Here is a 21102-nt window from a genome sequence, read left to right on the forward strand (position 1 = left end):
TATTTCCCACTTTCTCTTCTAGGAGATTTTATGAATCCGGTTTGATGTTGAGGTCTTTGGTCTACTTGAACTTGAGTTTTGTGCAGGGTGATAAATATGGGCATATTTTTATTCTTCTACATGTAGACATCCAGTTAGATGAGCACCATTTGACACTATTAATGATACACTGTTATGCTTGCAGACAAGAGCCGAGCACGACTGTCCTCTGAGAGGCTCCACCCAGAAGCTGACTCAGACAGCTGCAGACACCCACTGTGGATGGAGCTTGGGACTTATGGAAGAAGTGGAATCCTTATGGAAAGATTGCAGGCTCTGAAGGGGGTAGGAACTCCACGGGAAGACCAACAGTGTCAACTGGGGTTCTCAGAGACTGAACCACCAACCAAAGAACATACACGGGCTGGACCTATGCCTCCTCATTCATATGTAGCAGATGTGCAGCTTGAACTTCATGTGGGTCCTGAACAACTGGAGGGGAGGGCGGTTATCCCAAAAGCTGTTGCCTGTACATGGGATATATTCTACTAGCTGGGTTGCCTTGTCTGTCCTCCATAGGGAGGAAGTACTTAGCCTCACATACACTTGAAGTGTCAAGGTGGGAGGATATTCAGGAGCCCCTACCTGCTCAGTGGAGACAGAGATTGGGCATGGGAGAAGGAATGTGGGAGGGGGTGATCAGGAGGAGGGCAGTGAGCGGGATGTAAGGTGAATAAGGTAAAAACACAAACAAACAGAAAACCTCTAACTTGGTTGTGCTTGTATGAGTAATTTTTAGCGCCTCTAAAACCACAGGAGAAATTCTTTGGAAAAGCAACATAGTGCATCTTTGACGAAGAGCAGATGAGCTGGTTCAGTCTGGTTTCATAGGAGCTAGGAAACAAATTTGATACAGCTCAGACTGAAGATCTCTGGGCATCATTTGATTTGGCAACTTTGAAGAACTTCCTTGAGTCCATTGCTTGAACTTGGGGGTGACAATGGGAAAGAAGAGACATTTATTGAGAGGGGCTCCCAATAAATGTGAAGGGAGAAGGAAAGGCCAGCAGTACAGAGGGAGCTCTATGGGAAATCAGGAGGGTCCAGAAACCCAAGGCACACAAACCAGAAAGACTACTTGGAAAGATTACAACCCTTTGAACAGCTGCCAGGTGCAGCCGGGGCAGCCACAACTGCCAAGCACGGTACTCTGAAGTCCTCCTGGTCCCCAAAAGCCAAATTCCATCAAGATTCATTCACTCACCTTGCATAATCTTTGTCCTACCCTGCCCCCAGGCTTTGTTGTCAAACTGCCAAACTGTCAGATAAACACCCCCTCTCCTCTCTCTCTCTCTCTCTCTCTCTATCTCTCTCTCTCTCTATCTCTTTCTACCTCCCTCCCTCCCTCCCTATTCTTTAATAATAAAATAATGTAATAAGGTAAATTTAAGGAAACATTTGCCATTGGTTTAGCCCACGGAAATGACGGTCCATTTGTGGACTTCCCCTTCTCAGCAGCCTCCTCAGTGAAAGGAGACACTGGTGACCAGACAGACACACTTCCAACCATGATGCCTAAGCACTGCTTTCTAGGCCTCCTCATCGTGTTCTTGACCGGTGCAACAGGTGAGTACTTAACTTCCTTCTAATTGGCCAGCTTTGAGTCTGATCAGGACGGGAACAGTATGGCTGGATATATTCTGGACTTTGTAAGGTCACTGAAGTCAAGGCCCAAACAGACATGATATTAGTTACTCTCTGAATGAAGAGTTCCATGGTTACCTGAATGAATGTTTAGGACAGAGGAGCCACTTTTGTGGCAGAAAACAATTCATATTCTCTCTCTCTCTCTCTCTCTCTCTCTCTCTCTCTCTCTCTCTCTCTCTCATCTATCTATCAATCTATCTGTCTGTCTATCCATCTATCTATCTCCTCCCCCCTCCTCCTTTCTCTTTATCTCACCCAGTGGTTATAAGGACAAGACACAAGGCCCTAAGGCACAATAGTCAGCACCTAGGTTTCACCTGCCATTTGTTATCCAGAAAACCAGGCGTTTTATGTGACATCCCATATGACGCTTTCCTCATCTGTAGGTTGAAGATTGTAGGCCACTGTGGAGACCAAGTCAGTGTATATTCTGAGTACTTTAAAGCAGCCTCCCACACAGAACACATACCACAAACAAATGATGTTTACAGAGATTTCCTCAAGGACATTTTATCAAAATTCACCTCTCAGAAAGGCCCCTGGGGTTCCATGTCAATAGATGGGAACCTGTCACTTAAGTATGTTAAGTAAATGCCCATAACTTTAGGGTTGTCCTACCATTCTACATAAACGCAACCCAAGCCTCTATCTGACAGAAATATGTGAACTAGAGTAAGCTATGCCTCTTGTCCTTGGCAGCAAGAACTCACTTAGTAGGAATTCAAGGGCTAGCAAAATTAATCTGCTTTTGTACACAAAAATGTACCTTACCACACCTGTAAACTTGGGCATGACCTGTAACTTTTTGAGCCTGTATTCACACCAGGAAATACAGTGATAAAAATATCTCTCTTATGTAGGTATCTGGTGATATATCAAAAAGAATGAGCATAATAGCTTATGTATATTTCTGATATGCTGCATGTTTCTATCTTATCACTGTTCAATAAATGTTAAAAGAGAAGAAGGAGGCAGATTACTATTATTGCATTATTATTATTATTATTATTATTATTATTATTATCATCATTATTCCTCCCCCATGGATTCATCTCACCCAGGACATTCAGCTTTCAGTAGTAAGAAGGAGGCTTTTGAGTCAGCCTGGGCACGAAATAGGCTTTAACACTTCCTCCTGGGAAGGTTCTTTCACCTACCCAAGGTCTCTAGACCACAAGAGGAAGATGGTAACAAAATCATTATCATGAAGGGACTGGCAAATTCAATGAGCAGATGATGGGGAAAGTCTCTCAGTGCTTGGTACACTGTGAGTCATTGCTGGGGACAGTGGTGACAGCAAAGATGCCAGAAACATCCAAGGAGAGCCCAGAGAGGGCAGCCACCAACCATCTTCAGGTTAGCAGTGCAACTCTGGGTGGGTCTTCAAGAAATTGTGCCTGTCATCTCCTGAAAATGTTTATATACTGAGATGGATTAAGCAAGTGTGATTTGGGTACACAGAAATAGATTCTTTTCGAGTCCATACCACCATTCATGCCCTGCAGGAGGCCTTCAAAATACATACAAAAAAAATGTCAACACCATTAAGTCAGTAAGAAGAAATGCCCAAGGAAACTATTCCTTTCTCTAGTCAGAAACTTTAGATGCTGAAATAAAAAATGTTATACATCTTCGGCCTCCATAAGATTAAATGTAGGTAAAGCTAGGTCACCCATACCATATGATTTGAGGAAGAAAACATAAATAATCCTGCTTTAAAAAAAAAAGTCTTTCCTTCTCCTGTCTATGACTTCACAGCCCCCACCAGAGCCCACAGCAGGTCTTGGGTAATTCCCCACTGCTGTAGGTTAGTGTCTTGAGTAACTCCACTTGGGTACTCATAGCAATGAGACAGGCAATGGGGCTTTTATCATAGTCATTGTCTCCCGTTGTTACGTGGGAATAAACTAAAGACTATGTTCTTTCCATGAGTTTTAGTTCCTCTGCCCATTGTGTTGTGTTGAAGGCCAGATATCATACACACCATTCTACAGTTTTATCTTAGACTATGGGTATACCTCAGTGGCAGAGAACTTGCCCTGGGTTGATTCACTAGAATTAAAGAGAGAGGGGTGGGGACTTTGACCATGTATCTAAATCATCATATTGAAGAGTCAACAATATTGATTTCTAACCCTGCCACCGCTGTCTTCACTTAGAACGGCTTCCCCGGGGATTCCTGATGCACAGATTTCATGCAAACCTCCTGCTCCCAACAGCAGTGCTCACAGTCACCTCCAATGATGTCCTCGCCACCTTAGAAACACAGCCAGCCCATGTATCTCTGAAGCCCCAGAAGGTTCAATTTCAGTCAAGAAATTTCCACAACGTTTTACACTGGCAACCAGGAAGCCCCCTCGCCAGTAATGGCAGCATCTACTTTGTGCAGTACAAGATGTAAGTAGACTCTGTTGGCACAAAAGGCCACAGGGTACTATGTTCTGGGTTGCAATGGAGGTTTTTTTTGGTTTTGTTTTTGTTTTTTTGAGGAGTTTCAGGAGGGTTGAGAAGAAGCAGAGGTGGGGACAGAAGGTTGTCCTGTGACATGGCATAAGGGTATGATGCTGTATGCAGTCTAGGGAGCTCAAGAAAGACAGCTCCTTTGGCTTCTCGCATTTCCACCACACAATGGCTTCACGCTTTGACAAATGAGAGTTGGCAGCCACTTGCTTAGCCCAGTGCAAACGCTCAGCTAAGCTCGGGCTACTGGTGGTTCAACTTGAGGCAGATATCAAAAGATGTCAAATATATTTTTAATTGGCAAGTTATGGTTTGGGTTGGTTCGCTATCTAGAAAATTCTTTGTAAGTATTAATGGCTTCTCTAAGCATGTGCATATGCTAGAACATGCTGTTGCACGTTCCTCTCATGAGGGCTGTAAACTCCTTTAATTGGAGCAATGCCAAAACTCAGGTGTACTGAACCCGTTCCTTTGTCAAGGCCGAGAAATAGTCAGTCTTGGTTGGAAAGTCGCGCAGGTTTTTTATTTATACACCCCATAATATTTTGAGACTCTTCTTCTACTAAGTAGTTTGAGATCCTGGCTAACTAAAAGACAAGAGCGACTGATTACACCTTTGAGCCAGAATAACACTCTTACTCTCTAAATTCAACCATATCCCTTCAGTCAGAGTGGTGGGGGAAGAGAAATCCTTGATCAGATTTCCATGTGAATTAATTTAAAAAAGAATGTCCCAGAAGTTTGCTTTTCTTTAATTCCCTCTGTAAAATGTATTATTCTTTTTCTCTGTTTCCAAGCTAGGTTTGTACCTAGCTGGAGACGCTTGTGGTGTGTAGGAACGGAGTTAGGTACTCTATTCATTTGTTGCCTGCAGGCAATAAAACGGGTCCAAAATGAGCCTGTCTGTGGCCAAGGATTTGAAACTGTTCTACCCCGAAGCTCAGAATGGGCTTGAAGACTCTGTAGAACTTATTCTTTTTTTTTTTTTCTCTCTTTCTTTTTTTTATTGGTTATTTTATTTATTTACATTTCAAATGTTAGCCCCATTCCCAGTTTCCCTCCTGCAAATCTCCCATCCCAGCCCCCCTCTCCCTTGTTCTATGAGGGTGCTCCCCCAACCACGCACCACCTCCCACCTCCCCCCACTGGCATTCCCCTACAGTGGGGCATCAAGCCTTCACAGAACCAAGGGCCTCCCCTCCCATTGATACCAGATAAGGCCATCTTCTGCTACATATGTAGCTGGAGCCATGGGTCCCTCCATGTGTACTCTTTGGTTGGTGGTTTAGTCCCTGGAAGCTCTGGGGGATCTGGTTGGTTGATGTTGTTGTTCTGAAGGGTTGCAAAGCCCTTCAGCTCCTTCAGTCCTTCCTCTAACTCCTCCATTGGGGACCCCGTGCTCAGTCTGATGGTTGGCTGCAAGCATCCACATCTGTATTGGTCAGGCTCTGGCAGAGTCTTAAGGGAGTTCCCAGATTTATTTAAAATTCAGACCTCAAAGTATCTGGAACAATTATTATCAAGAGACACATGTACAACTTTGAGAACTTTCATTTGTTTGTGCCCAGTTTGTGTGGCTCACAGTTAATTAGTATCCCCATACTTTAGGATACACAAATACAAAATCATAGGAAAAGAAAATCAACCAGAACAGATGTGTTTCCCTAGCAAAGGCAATATGCCACCAATGAGGGATGATTCAGATTCATCATCTTGTGCTACATTTGTGATGCGGCTTCTGTTACTATTTCGACTATAGAGTATAGGGACCAGCAATATGGCTCATTATATGTCTATAAAGTAAGTCCTTCAACCAGGGAATCTTCCTCCTCGGCCTTCTTCTTGCTACCCTTCAGATCTGTGAGCCGTAGGAAGGTAAGGCATGTCTTCCATTGGCTGTCATGCCATCCTATGGGCTCGGGTTGGCTTTTTGCTTCATGCCAGTTTTTGCAGTGTTTTCTCTCCCAGTCCTTAGTACCAGACCTCCCTAAGGAGCCCTCAATACAACTTCCACTCAGTTGCCAATAAAGAGCTGAGCCATGCGTGTTCATTCGGCAAGCATCACCCAAGATGGCAAGTGATAGTAATGCCTCAGAATTGGCCTTATAACTCAACAGCAAGCTGATAAAAAGTGGAGGGGGAAAAAATCAGAGTTGGGGCCTCAGAAGTGGTAAGAATATAGAAGGCAAATACTCAAATACTCAAAATGGAGGCTGGTCCACATACCAGAAGAAACACGCTATTGCGTGTTAAGGAGAATAAACCCTTATGTTAGTAAGACAGAGTTTTCAAAGTAAAGTTTATCTTCCAGCAAGCTAATCGTTTGGTTAACATGAAGGAACTTTTATATATTCTTGAAGATAACATAAATTTTCAATCAATAGAAAATTAGCACTCCTCATATGGGAGAGTAGAAACTCACATCTATGTGTTTTCCCACCCTCAGGTATGGACAGAGACAATGGAAAGATAAAACTGACTGCTGGGGGACCACCGTGCTCTTTTGTGACCTGACCAATGAAACCTTAGACCCTTATGAGCCATACTATGGGAGAGTAATGATGGCCTGGGCTGGAAGCCACTCTGCCTGGACCAGGACAACCCGCTTTACTCCATGGTGGGAAAGTGAGTTCCAGCAAATTCCTTTCGTTTTTCTCTTCTGCCTTTAAACGACCTCTTGATGGTCAGCCAGGTCATGTGCTGTGCCGAGACACATGCTCTCATCTTGCTTGATGCTATCCTCAGGACTACAGCAGGGACTTGCTTTTATTATCTGACAACCTTGGAAATCTAGGGCAGAGGTTCAGCCAAAGTTCCAGGACCCAGCTTACATGAAACCTTTTCAAACTATTAACTCCAACAAACTCAGAAACAATTCTTTCTATCATTACCCCCAAAGCTTTCCCACATCCCGTAGCCTCTCCCTCTTATTAATAGTCACTATAAACACTACTTTCTTTTCCTAAATTGTAAAAGTATACTGTATGCCCAGCAGACATTTATCAAACCTTGCTACTAGTATTTGTGAGAACATGTCCCAAGACCTGAACTTTCTTCTAGTTAACATCCGTAATGGTTTGGCTCCCAAGGTCTGGAGAGTTCTGGGATTCATTTATCTATCTCTTCTAAGTGATGCGATATACAGTTAGATTTACACTTAGTGAATTATATCCAAAATGCTAGATGCAATGGAACTCAGAAGAAAGGCTATTTATTTATTTATTTATTTATGAACTTTTAAAATTAGGAGATGAACAGAAGAATTTGAAAACCCGTCTGTGCTCTCTAGCTTTTTTTGTTTGTTTGTTTGTTTTGGTTTTTTTTGGTTTTTTTGTTTTTGTTTTTGTTTTTTTATTCTGGGCACAACTTGAAACTTGAGCCACGACACTCCATAGACAAATTTTTTTAACTGATGTAAAGGAGTCTGCACGGCTAAAGCTGGTTGTACCAATCAGAATATTTGTGAGCGGTTTGTTATATTGAAGCCTAGAAATGGGATTAAGTTCAAATATTCCACAAAGTCCGATCCATTGGACCCATCAGGCAAGAAAAGAACAGCCAAAGACACTGTCTCAGAGGAGTGGTGAAGACTTCAGCTGTCCTACTTAAATGGAATGCTGTTGAGCTAACACGAGTTTAGGTGATTTCTATATCACTCCTTCTTACAAAAGAAAAAGGCTTGAGGGGTGTTCTTTCAATACTCTATGAGAGGTGAACTTGACAGGTATGAGAAGAGAAACCCAGTGTCTAAAACAGTTAGGTTGGGCTACTGCTTGGAGCACTTGGAAGGAGCTCTGACTTCTCCCCTCCACCTTGGCTCCCTCCTCCGGTTCCCGAGGTTGCGCAAACATCATGTTTTGAAAAACATGTTTTTAGGCTCTGAGGACAGTATGTTCCTAGGGCCTGATGTGAAAACTAACAAGCCACCTGTATGCACTGGCACTCCCAAGACCTGCTCTGAGATGTACCATTTCATAGTTCACTAAGCTGATGCCTATCTAGAAAACAAAGCCTTAATAAGGAAAATCAATATGTAAAAAGTATCATCCTGTGCTTGGTAGGATTTCAATGTATCAGATTGTTTGGGAAGTAAAATGTATATATGGGTTTTGTGTATAGGCCATGTCATATAAAAAAAATCAACTTGCCTCTTATAAAAACTGATGGCATGACCATTCCATAGCATGGCTAAGGGAAGGCTTTTATTTCAAATATGAAATTTCAAAATTTCTTTATTTCAAAAAAGAACATCCTGAGGCATCTACAGAGAGAGACAGAGACAGAGACACAGAGAGACACAGAGAGAGAGACACACTGAGAGACAGAGAGACTATAAAACCTAGCATTGTTATAAGAAGAATGAGCAGCTGGGGGAAGAAAGAATCTGAGCTGGAGACGTTTAGGGTAAAGGAGGCAAGAAGGCTGGGATGCCAGCATGAAGCTCAAAATGTGTAACAGGTACTTGATAGTGAGAGAGCCTGAGGCCAGCGTGAGTTTTGGAGTGCTAATGGTACCACAGATAGCCAATTGTCCATTCTGCTTTTTGGAATTTGGAGAAATGACATTTCCTTTGGGTCTGATACCTCCTTTGGTCACATGGAAAATATTTACAAGGTGCTTACAACAATTTTGTCTGGTCCAGAGGGAATATGGAAAGCAGAGCAAGCAGACAACTCTCTTTCTTCCCAGAGCTTTCTGTTACATAGGGAAGACACATATTACTACAATGACCACACACCCACAAAATGATACCTGTGATATATTCTAGAAAATCCAAATGAGCTCTATGAGATTAAAACCAAGGAGGGTCCAGGCCAGGGGTGTCAAGGAAAAAGACTCTGGGAAAGGACTCTTGACCTGATCCCTTGTGATGAAAAGTATGTAAGCAGACAGAAGGAAGGAAAGAGCATCCCAGCGTTTACAAAGGCCCTCTTGCAAGAGGAATTAGCACATGTGTTCCAGACTGAAACGAAGCTGGGAGAGTGAAGCAAGGCATGCAGTGGGGCAGACTGAAAAGGCAGCCAGTTTCGAGAATGTCCTCTTCCTCCTCAGGAGTTAAGACTTCCAGGAAAAGAAATGTATTTTAAAATGTGGAGGTTATTGTTGCTGGTGGTAGTGGTGGTGGGGGTGGGGGTGGTGGTGGGGGTGGGGGTGGGGGTGGTAGTGGTGGTAGTGGTGGTGGTGACATCAGAAGCAGACTACAGATTCCAAATCCAGTGATGATGCCACTCATCTGTTGCCATGGTGAGTCTCCATCCCCCCTAGGGGTGACATCATTGCTGAATTCGGAGGCTGGAGGCTGCTTCTGATGCCAACAGTTGTTGTTGTCGTTGTTGTTATTGTAATTGTTGCTGTTGTTGTTATTGATGGTGGTGTGTGATACTGGAATTAAACCCAATACTGTGTATATATAACACAGCAAGTACTGTAGCACCAAGCAGTATCTCAAGCCTCGTAAGATGGAACTCTGATCACATCATCATCAAACTTCACAGGAGACTGTGTTAGCAGATTTGTGACAGGAGGCAGGAAAGGGAAGTAGTCGACTACTGTAACAGGCTACAGAAAACAGGCTGTGGTTCCCATTAGGATCATGAAAAGCACTATAGAAAAGGTACCATTAGGTGGACACGGGGGCAGGTTGGATTTACTCCAGAGGGAGAAGAACATGTCAAAGGTGTCTTCTACATTTGTCTCTGACACAGCTACATAGACCAGAGATATTTTTTGATGGGATTTCATGGGAAAAGAGAAGTTTTGAGGCATGCTAGGTAATCAAAAATATGAGTTCAATTTTTACTATGTTGAATTTAAGATGTGTGGAACTACCCACACAAAATGGCTGTACAGATCCAGTACACAGAGTCAAGGATGCCTTCTGTTAAAGACATGGATCTATGAATCATTTGCATATACCACAATAATAGACATTGATAAATTTGGGTAGAAAAAGTGTATTGAGTGAACGGAGCTGATTTATGAGACCAGACATTAAGGGCATTTCACCAAAAGATACCAGAGCAGCAAGAATTTTAGAAGAATTTTAACAAATAGACAAAGAGACAGGAAGGGATTGACAATCTGTTAAATTTACTAACACCATAGGGAGACAATGTTTCCAGGACAGGAGTGTCTTGTCTGCAAAAAGTCTCTGCACAGCAAAAACAAGAGAGGGGGGTGAGTTGGGGAAATGGCTGGCTTAGTTATGTCAACAGGTATTTCTGCGTCTATATACCCTCAAACCAAAGGTTAAAAACACTGGTTTCTAAAATTAAGAATAGCATTAAACAACAAAATTCAAGATGATGAATTGAGACTTTCAAAAAACGGGTTCTGGATGCTCATGATTGCGAAACTCCTTCTATAATCACTGCTTGGACACAAGGAACAAATACTATATAAATATTATATTCTAGTGAGGAAAATACACAATAGTATTCTGTAAACAAGGAGTCACACAAAAGAGTGTTTAGAGATGCCAAATGTGATAATAATGTTACATTTTTTTGTCTAGAAAAAAATTAAACACATATCACAATGTCCTTCAAAACAAAACAGGACTGTTCTCCATATCTGCACATGATGGTGAGAGAGCACTCTGGTCAGCAGAACTTGGAGCATGAAATGCACATCAGAGATTAAATCCCAGAGCTTTTGGAGGGGTAAAGTATAAATACAGGGAAATTCCTTCTTCAAGCAATCAGATAAAATCTAACGGTGTTTGAAACCCCAGTTTACCTTGGTTCTAAATTAAGGAGCCAGGGCAGAGGGGTTTGTATTAAAATTTTACCTTACAAACAGAAGTTTGAAGAGAAAAAAAAAATCATAAATATGGTGAACTTATAAAATATAAAACCTCTGGAATAAAAATTGTGGATTCAAGCTCAGATCAGATGCAACTGAAGAATAAACTCATAGATTAAAAAAAAAAAAACAGGCCTGAAAAAACTTCAATTTGATATCATGAAGAAAAAAATTGAAAATAAGAGAAGGTAAGATACATGACAAACAATAAAAAAAAGTTTGTCAGGTACTGAATTGAAATTTCAGGAGGAAAAAAACCATACAGAGATCTGTATCTATGTGCATAGGCTATATGTGTATATCTATCTATCTATAATAAATTTCAAGAATTATAAAAGATGTGAATCTATAAAGTGAAAATTATAATAAATATTACGCAAGAAAATTCTCCACTGCAAAATCTCGTGGATCTGGAATCAATTAAATCAACAATGCTATTCTCTTTCTTTATTAATTGCTATTGACAACAATATGCATGAACCAAATACTCTCTTTTAATCCACCGATGTCCATAATATACAACATAATACTGTTGAATTAACTTAATAGCTACAAGTCTTTGGATGGTTTTAAAGCTCTTTTGAAATCTTCTTTAAGGAACTAAATAGAGTCTTCTTTGTTCTAATAACTCCAAATAACTTTTATACTTAATTTTGTAACAAAATCATCATGTTAACAAAATGATTGGTAGAGACTCTCTCAATATCGAAACAGAATCATATCAGTGTTTTTAAAATAGAAGAAAAGCTGTCTTCACAATGATTTTTGCCACATTTCTGAACACTACAGTGATTTATTGCGATGCCTAGTGTCAATTTATAGTATTCAGTTGTTTGAATGCTTTATCAAAATTCCTTATTTCTTCTCCAGCAAAACTAGATCCTCCAGCTGTGACCATAACCCGAGTTAATGCATCTTTGAGGGTGTTTCTCCGTCCTCCAGAGTTGCCAAATAGAAACCAAACTGGAAAAAATACATCCATGGAAAATTACTATAACTTAGTATACCGAGTTTTCATAATCAACAACTCACTAGAGAAGGTGAGTTCAGATGTGTAGACTCCAGGGTCCCCTTTAACTTACATAACAGTGTAATTGTATCACACGGCTGACCTGTCTCTTCCTTCTCTCATCTCTAGATCTTTCCCTGTGTTCCCCACATATCAAAAAGTTAGTATTAATGTCACTCCATCTGCCTGCCGTTAATGTTTATTTATATTAGCTCACACCCCTGATTTATTTCAGTAGCTTTTGAGTCACATTGTTTAGCAGACTTGCTCTGGTAGTTTATAATGGAAAATCCGCAGCCAGCACCTTTACCTGGGTAGGTAGAATGTCCCTTTTATGTATCCATCTAAGTCAGGCTTCATTAGTTGGAAGGAAGAAAACAAACATTCAAACTGGTTCAAATACAAAAGAAGAGGGCTAGTTCAGCAACAGACAAGAAGCCATCCATGACACCCAGAAACAGGAAACAGGTGCTGCCAGACTTGGGGCTCCGCAGACTTCCTCTTTGTCGTCACTGTGTCTCTGTGGCCACGTTCGCACCTCCACAGTAACCTTACAAGTCCGTGCCATTTCCTTACTCAGAGCTCAAATACTAGAAAGTGAGATTCTGGCTGTGGCTCCATCCATCATTAGCCTTCCAGGAGACATCCTGTGGCATGACCACTCAACATGTGGCTTCATCCACCTACAACCCAGGGCTTTGGTGAAGGAGGTTTTCCTTGAAGATTTACCATGATCGCATAGAACTCGCCGATTTTAATTACTCACTAGAAACCACTTAATCAGATGATTTCTCCCCGTGTGTAGGAGCAAAAAGCCTATGAAGGAACTCAGAGAGCTGTTGAAATGGAAGGTCTGACACCCCATTCCAGTTACTGCGTGGTGGCTGAAATGTACCAGCCCATGTTCGACAGAAGAAGCCCAAGAAGCAAAGAGAGATGTGTACAGATTCCATGAACTGGTCCGAGGTGCTGAAACCAGGAGGGTATTGAGAAAGGGACGGCTTGTGACTCGAATGGCTTACTAAACTTCTGTCTTAATTTTCTTAGAGCAATGTCTACCCACACATTCCAAGTGTTTCTTTATTAATACTTTCTATTCTGTTTATTTCAGTTATAAAGTAAATTTGAACAGATTCAAAGCTAGAATTTAAAGAGGAAAAAAAAAAAGGAACAAAGAGCTTGTGGTGACATCTTTAATCCCAGTATCAAGAGGCAGAATCAGGCAGATCTCTGACTGACTTTGGAGCCAGCCTGGTCTACATAGAGTTCCAGGTTAGCCAGGGCCACACAGTGAGACCATGTCTCAATAAAATAAGATGTTAAGATAAAAATCTATAAAACACAGTTTATCTGAATATAGCAAGCTTAACAATAATCTTTTTATGCTAAAACACTCAAATAAGAATAAAATAACAGGCATTTAATAATATGTTGCAATAAGTTTTAAAGCATTATATACAGAAAATCCTGCACTAATAATCTTTCACACTCTATTAAGCCTTCTGCTTTGCCAGAGATACACTGATTTTTTATTTTGTGTGAATGAGTATATTTCTGTACTCCTATTTTATAGGAATGCATTTTCATTTTTTTATTTCTTATGAGGTATTTCTACTTAGTGAACCAACACTTTAAAAATAATCTCTTGTGACTCTGAATTAATCTCTAGAATAAGATTTGCAACAATAGCATGTAAATATAGAAGGAAGTCTTCATAATACAATTTCCCCTCACTTAACACATAATCTTAGTAAGATTACCCTTTCTGGTTTTGCTTTTAATATTGCCTTAGAATTTAACCTATGTTGTCAAAATGGAGCATATATTTTTCAGCAGCAAAGACAGAAGAAATATATAAGCCACACTGATAGCTCAGCCGTTCAGGCCGTTCTCTGTTAGCAGAATGAGGGTTGGACTAGAGACAATTGGAATCCATATAGAAAACTTGGCTTGAAGCCAAAGGCACACAGTGGATGCTTAAATTGTTTCTGAGATTATAAGGAAAGTCACAACCCTGTAAGCTTCGCTGCTTCTCCTAAGCAAAGATCAGGTGGCCTAAGGCTCAGAAAGTGACCAGCTTTGCTAAGTCTTTCTGTAGCTCTAGAACTTAGACTATCAGCTACAGAAGAGACATGTAGGAGAGAACAGTTGTGATCTTCATGAAAGATGCTTCAAAATATAACTTCAAAAGGTATAGTCAGTGCATCTGTCTGCTTACATTTATAATGATAAATGGTTGCAGGCCATTAAAAGCTCGGAAAACATGTGAAAAGCAAGAACAAGGACATTGTCCCGGCCGTCCTGTGTGTTCAGAAAACACTGGCCTTCATGCCTGTGTTTCAGTTGCTCAATTTTTATTCCTTTTGTGGCTTTATTACCTGCTTGGGGGATTCTTTGGGTTTTTGTTTGCTTGTTTGTTTTCTATTTTGTACTTTGAGAAGGGTGAGACTTGAGAAGGATAACCCATCTTTTGGAATCAGGACCATGTGTGGTAGCAGCATTTAGGTTGTAAGACTCAGTAGTCTAACACCTCCTAACATAAGAGGCAATTGTTGTCAGATAACAGAGTTTTGCTTTGATTTTGTTTGCTCAAGGTCTGCCTTCAAGCATGAGCACAGCCATGCTCACACAGTTGTAAAATGCTTTGAAAACCATTACAATTTTCGCATTCTTGATCATGTTAAGACTACGTTGTCCTAGTACTTCAATAAATCTTACTTTATACTTTACACTTTGAAGTAGTTGTTATTTGGTGGGAGTCTGTCTGATGAAATCCTACTTAGTCATCAGGTCTTGGGTCATCAGGTTGCACTCAAGGTTGGTAATCCTGGAACTGGCTCTACTTAATTGATTCAGACATTGGTCCTCTCTTCATGCCCATCCCTCATCTTAGCAGGAAGCCCAGGACTCCTGAATGATATCCTCAGAGTTCAGCTCACTTTCCCTGTCTCTGATTGTCATTCTCTCAGAGGGATCATCCCATCTCCATCCCTGACATACACACAGGTTAATCCCCTGGCGGAGCTTGTGTAAGGTAGATCAATCAGGGTTCTTTTCAGCTGTTAGTATTATGAATGGAAGACAGAGTTTGTTGACGCTGTGGGAGTCATGTTCTGTCAGAATCAGAGGAGCCTGTAACTGCCAAGGGCAATGGTCCCAGCAGATAGAGAAAGGCTACAAGAGAAGAAAGTCCTGAAGGGCAGCAGAGCAGAATGGGGAGAATCTTTGACAGCATAATCTAGCTGGGCTGAGAACCAGCCCAGTTGCAGAACATTGGGTTCTAAGTGAGTGACAAATTACCTTTTCTTCCTACTTTAGTTAGACTTGAACTTCTGACACTTTCAGTCAGAAGATCTCTGAATGAGACAACACAAATGTGTGTGGTACAGATTAGGTACCACACACATTTATTAACCAACGTAGTCTTTGTTCGTTGTTCTTTAAACTTTTACATTTTCAGAAGATTATGCTGGAAAGGGCTTCTTTCCATAGCCAATACACTGGAAAGCCCTGCAGGAGTTTGTGAGTCTCATTCTGTAGCTCTGACTGTCCTAGAACTCACTGTGTTCACCATTCTGGGATCTGCTGCCTCGGCCTCTCAAGTGCTTGAGTTAAAGGTGTATGTCATGATGATGCCTAGCCTTTAATTCACTCTTTATCCTCCACTGACTTTGAACTTGTGTCTCCTGCCTCAACTTTCAAATAGCTGGGATCTCAGGCCTGCGCTACCAATCTCTATGTTTTAAGGCAATGATAGCTGAAGGCTGTTGCATGTAGTTTTGTGCTACTGCCTTTGCTCTGGGAAGTGGCTGCCCTACCAGCCCCTACCAGGCTTCCCTTGAATTCTCAGATAAAAGACACAGACACAGTTGTTCCTTTTCAACTTGCCTTCTCGGCCTGGTTAGGCATGGCCTTATCAATACTCTTAGCTGTATACCTCCCACCTGCCCTAAACTTCAGTGGCTAGTGCCATCTAGCCACTGCCAAACATCCCTGACCACCTGCCTGTAGTAGTGGCCACAGACCCCAGCTCCTCCCAAGACCTCACATGGCTGCTGGGTTCTTCTCCTCCAAAGCATGAAAAAGAAGTCCCCCTCTCCTTTCTTGTGTCTTTCTTCTCCTCCAAGGACCCAGAAGCCCCAGCTGTACCTTCCGCCCAGCAATAGGCCCATGGCTTTCTTTACGGACAGATCAAGAATTAATTGGGGAACAGGACCTTAGCATCAAAAACCATTCCTACAGAAGTCATTTCTCTTGCTTCTCATAAAACTATAAAAAAGTAAAAGTAAACCTCATAGATCCAGATGGAAAATAACTCACAAAATACTAGAGCTGAACCAATCTTGCCACAACTGTACCCTCAAAGTGTACAAGTTCATTTTCTGTCCTCAAACTGCACAAGGAAACACACACAAAAAAAAACCAAGTAGAAGATCACCCTCAAGGACCTGCATGCTGCAGAAATAGGCCCACTGGTTGGTTTACTGCTGTTTACAAACATCATTATTACAGAAAGTTTCACATCAGAACCTCTTTCTGATGCTTGAGAAATCTGCCCAGTTTGTACATCACTGAAAGATGTTGTCTTTTCCAACATCTCTTGCTACTCATATGTGAAAATGTACATGTATAAAGAATGTAAGTCACTAAGTTATACATGCGTAAATGCACACATGTATGATCACTGCTCACATGAAAACATACTAGCGACCCTCTGTCCATAGCCCAAGCTGTTACTTGAAACCATGAATAATACTGAAACCCATAGCTATGGTACTATGTATTTATCTGTATGTATCTATGATAAAGATTATTTCTAAATTAGACACAATGAGAAATAACAATAAAACAGAGCACTCAGAGTGCATATAATAAAATATATAGAGTACATACATATGATAACACATGCATATAGTAATACACTATACTAAAATTACATAAATGTGATCTCTTTATCTGTTCATGACAAGTATCATGCAGAGGTTAGACAAACAGATAATTTGTGTCCCACTTAGTGGGACAACACAAGATGTCATAATGCTAAAATCCATATTGTAGTTTAAAGTTTTAAATTTATTTATTTGAGAATTTTTATTCAATATTTTTAAGGGTGGTGACTTCAAGAATTGAAATCTGGGAAAGTGAAATTATAGTGACGAGAGATTGCTGTGTAGAATATCTCCAATACACAAATTTCTTCTTTTTAAAGACATCACAGTTACTATGCTGCCAATATGTGGTCTTTAGCATTTGACTGCTTGCATCCAATGTCATGTCTATAAAATCCACTGACATTTTGTTACATACCAATAGTTCATTTTTGAGTTAATGAATAGATTCCCTTTGTCTACTTACAATGGAATTCATAGACTGCACAGATGGGAATTTAGCTGTTTCCCATTTGGGAAATACCATAAGTAGATTTGCTTTTCAGTATCTCATAATGCTGCAGACTTCTGCTGGCTATAAAGCAGGGAATAGGTGATAGGGTTTGAGTTGGTTAGTTTAAGTGAAGACTAGCAAATAGTCTTCTAAAGTGATTGATTCCATTTCTGTTTGCACCAACAATAGAGTAGTAGTATCAGAATTTAATTATTCTTCACCTTTGTAGGTATTTAGCATTGTTAACTAGTTTTTATTTCGGTATTCCTGGCAGGAATTCTTTATTCCATATGCTTTGTATATTTGAATATATATGTTGAAGAGACAATCAGGAGAAACACAGAATTTGTTCAAAGGGTTATAGAAAACACAGAATAATTATAATCATTGAGAGAAAGTGTAGAGTGAAAAATTATAAAGGCCATTTTATGAAATATGTGTAGATTTTTTGCCTTACAGAACGCGGAACTGAAAATAAGATTTCAGGCCTTCACATTCCAGGTGAAGGACACTTGCTGGATTACATTCCTCAAGCCTCTCCCACCTATGGGTGGGAGAGGCCCAAGGCAGGAAGGCATTCCTGACCACAGATAAAGATGCTGCCACCTAGGTGGGGCTATAGCAGGAAGAAGCAAAGATAGTTAATCTGAAATAGTTGGTAAATGGCAGGATAGGACACAATAGCATGGTAAAAACCACATTTTTGAGAAGAATGAGTGTGCCAAAATTTGTAAAACAACCAATCATGTGTAACCGTGCGAAAATGCAACCATTCATGTGTAAGAGCACGAAAATGCCTTCCTTCCCCCACCCCATACTATAAAAGACCCTTTAACCCACCACTCTAGGCCAAAACCTTGCTCTTGGAGCTAAAGAGCTTGTAGTTTTGACCGCCTAGCTTACTTCCCTAATAAAGCCTCTGCTGATTGCATCCAGGTATGGTTTCTTGTGATCTTTGGGTGGTCATGATCTAAGACTTGAGGAAGGGTCTCCCGAGTATGGGGGTCTTCAAAAGAACATTAATTAAAGTTCAGACTTGATTAAAGTCATCAAGACAATAAAACCACAACCTATAGGGATATTTTTTCTGAAGGAACAAATAACCGCTTATGTCTGTAGGAAAAAATTCATTTTCCTTGCTTGTTCTAGGAGAAGTTTTGGATGTCATTGAGTTTTCTCAGATTTGACATCTACCTAGGTGTTACTGACTGAATGTTTAAAACAGACACGGTCCTTACCTAGTGAAAGATCGTGTACAGTCTTGTAACTGGTGTCAGAAGAAGGCTACATATACAATAGTTGAAAGAAAAGTGGCTTAATCCAAGTTAGAACATACTTGCCTTGCTTCGTGCTAGTATCAAAGACCTTAGCTCCCTCCCTGGATCAGATGGCACAAGGATCCAGTCATATGACGGTATCTACATATGACTCCACTGCTTCCATTTCTGAATACAATTTTAGCAAACTCTGTGAAGAAAACAAAGCAGGGATACCCGGGGTGACCACAGCAGTTATGACTTAGAACGGGCAGAGATGGGTTACACTAAGGCAGACAGACATATTACAAACAGCAAGATTCTTCATCAAACAAGCAACTGGGGAGTGCTGGGATGAAGCAAGTGAGACTGATTTCACACAACTGTCCAAACCTGTGGTCAGTGGTGGCGTTTGAAGTGCGTTGGGTGGTGCAGTATATAGTCTGGTAGTTTCCACCCAGGAACCAGAAAAGCCAGTTGGCCCAAGGTGAGCGTCATTTGCCGCCATGCTTAGTCATGGTGCTAAAAACCTAAGCAAGTATTAGCCAATGATTATCAGCACCACTCAGGAGATGTAGAAAATAAAACTCTGGAAATAAAAAGAAATCTTCAATCTTTACTATAATCCTTTGGTCTAACAGCTCCAATTAGTTTTGTGAACTTTAAAATATTTTCTATTTTCTATTTGTCTTGTGGAGTTTATAGCATTCACGAGTTGTGATTTTATATTAATTACATTTGACAGGCTTTTTATTAGATTTTTAATAAATGTCAAATGTTTGAAAACGTAGATGGATTAAGTTTATAGGAACATTTTTTTATTACCTGTGCCAATATGCAATTATTTAGGGAAATGCTGCCTATTTAAAAATACCACCTGATTACCAAATTAAAAATGATTATTAATTGTAAACCACTAATATATACTAAAGCTCCTTAAACATTTTTTTTTAATCTGTGAACTTCCTGAACCTGAGCTCCGTGGCCTTAACAACTCTAGGCTCATCTCCAGTTCTGGTGACCTACTTATATGAATCACTAAAGGTATATGGAGCATCCCTTGTGGAGCACTTCCAGTTGTTGACACATACAAACCATATTTGGAACAGTTATTCTCTTCGTCAATACCATTCAGCTCTTGGGAAACATTTCTTTCATATATTATACTACATGTGGAGATAAAACAGAGTAAAGCTGGGGGCGGTGGCTCTGTCAGTAACGTTTCAACTACGTAATATGGAGACCTCAGTTCAGATCCCCAGCACACAAGAAAGGGCCAAGTATAGCAGTGTAGTTCAAGGGGAAACTCTATCTCAAAAAATAAGATGGAGCGAAAAACACCTAACAACAACCCGTGGCTTCCACATGTGTGTATGCAAATATGTACATACATAGACATGTGCACACATGTGCATACATATGCATGTGAATGCATGCACATGCTAACACAAACACACACACATGCCACTTATGTACACTCACTCGTATATCTGTATAGAACTATTATAGGTTCTCCTACTGAGTTTGCCAGACCTAATAGCTCCATGCTTCCAGGAGAACAATAAGTGTCTTAGTCACTGTCCTGTTGCTGCAGACACACTATGACCAAGGCAACTTATAAAAGAAAACATTTAATTAGGGGCTTGCTTAAGGATATGTATTATACGATGAGTCTATGACCATCATTGTAGGAGCATGGAAGCAGGCAGGCATGGTAATGAAGCAGTGGCTGGGAGCTCACATCTGCAAGTTGGAGGCAGAGGGAGAACTAACTGGGAAAACCTTGAGCTTTTGGAAACCTCAAATCCCACTTATGCTAATTCGTTCATTTGGATCTTCTTTTTCTATGCCTTTTAGTTCACTGGATAAGGGTTTGTCAGTCTTTTCTCAAAGAACCAACTCTTTGGTTCATTGATTGTTTGTATTGTTTTGTTTGTTTGCATTTTATTGATTTCAGCCCTGAGTTTGGTGATTTCTTTCTGCCTCTTCTTTTAGGTAAAATTTCTTCTTTGTGCTCTAGAGCTTTCAGATGTTCTGTTAAGTTGTCACTCAGATGAGAATGCAATTGCTAGAAATTTTTTTTATGAAGGCACTCAGTGCTGTGAACTTGCATCTTAGAACAGCCTTCATTGTGTCCCCGTAAGTTTGTGTATGTTGTATATTCAATTTCATTCGAGTCTAAAAAGTTTTGAAATTCTTAATTTCTGTCTTGACCCTTTTTTTCTTTCCTTTTCTAGAGAGTCATTCAGTTTCTATGAGTTTGTAAGCTTCCTGTTGTTTCTGCTGGTATTCATATCCAGCTTTAATCCCTGGTGGTCAGATAGGATGCAGGCTGTTGTTTCAATTTTCTTCTATCTGTTGAGACTTGCTTTGTATGTGAGTATGTGGTCAGTTTTGGAGAAAGTTCTATGAGGTTCTGAGAAAAAGGTATATTCTTTTTTGGGTTTGGGTGAAATGTTCTGTAAATATTGTTAGGTCATTTGGTTTATAATGTCTGTTGGATAA

At 40.5% G+C, this 21102-nt stretch overlaps 1 protein-coding gene across 1 annotated transcript; it reads left to right on the top strand.

Annotated features, from left to right (window-relative positions):
• The first annotated feature begins 1519 nt into the window (after nt 1-1519).
• Nucleotides 1520-14648, top strand: Il22ra2 (interleukin 22 receptor subunit alpha 2). The gene is made up of 5 exons (XM_076928048.1): nt 1520-1605; nt 3846-4083; nt 6593-6771; nt 11821-11990; nt 12765-14648. The coding sequence occupies exons 1-5, from the start codon at nt 1548-1550 to the stop codon at nt 12912-12914; spliced, it is 795 nt and encodes a 264-aa protein (XP_076784163.1). The 5' UTR covers nt 1520-1547; the 3' UTR covers nt 12915-14648.
• Nucleotides 14649-21102: the final 6454 nt, after the last annotated feature.

The sequence above is a fragment of the Arvicanthis niloticus genome, chromosome 30 (genome assembly GCF_011762505.2).
Source record: "Arvicanthis niloticus isolate mArvNil1 chromosome 30, mArvNil1.pat.X, whole genome shotgun sequence".
Classification (NCBI taxonomy): Eukaryota; Metazoa; Chordata; class Mammalia; order Rodentia; family Muridae; genus Arvicanthis; species Arvicanthis niloticus.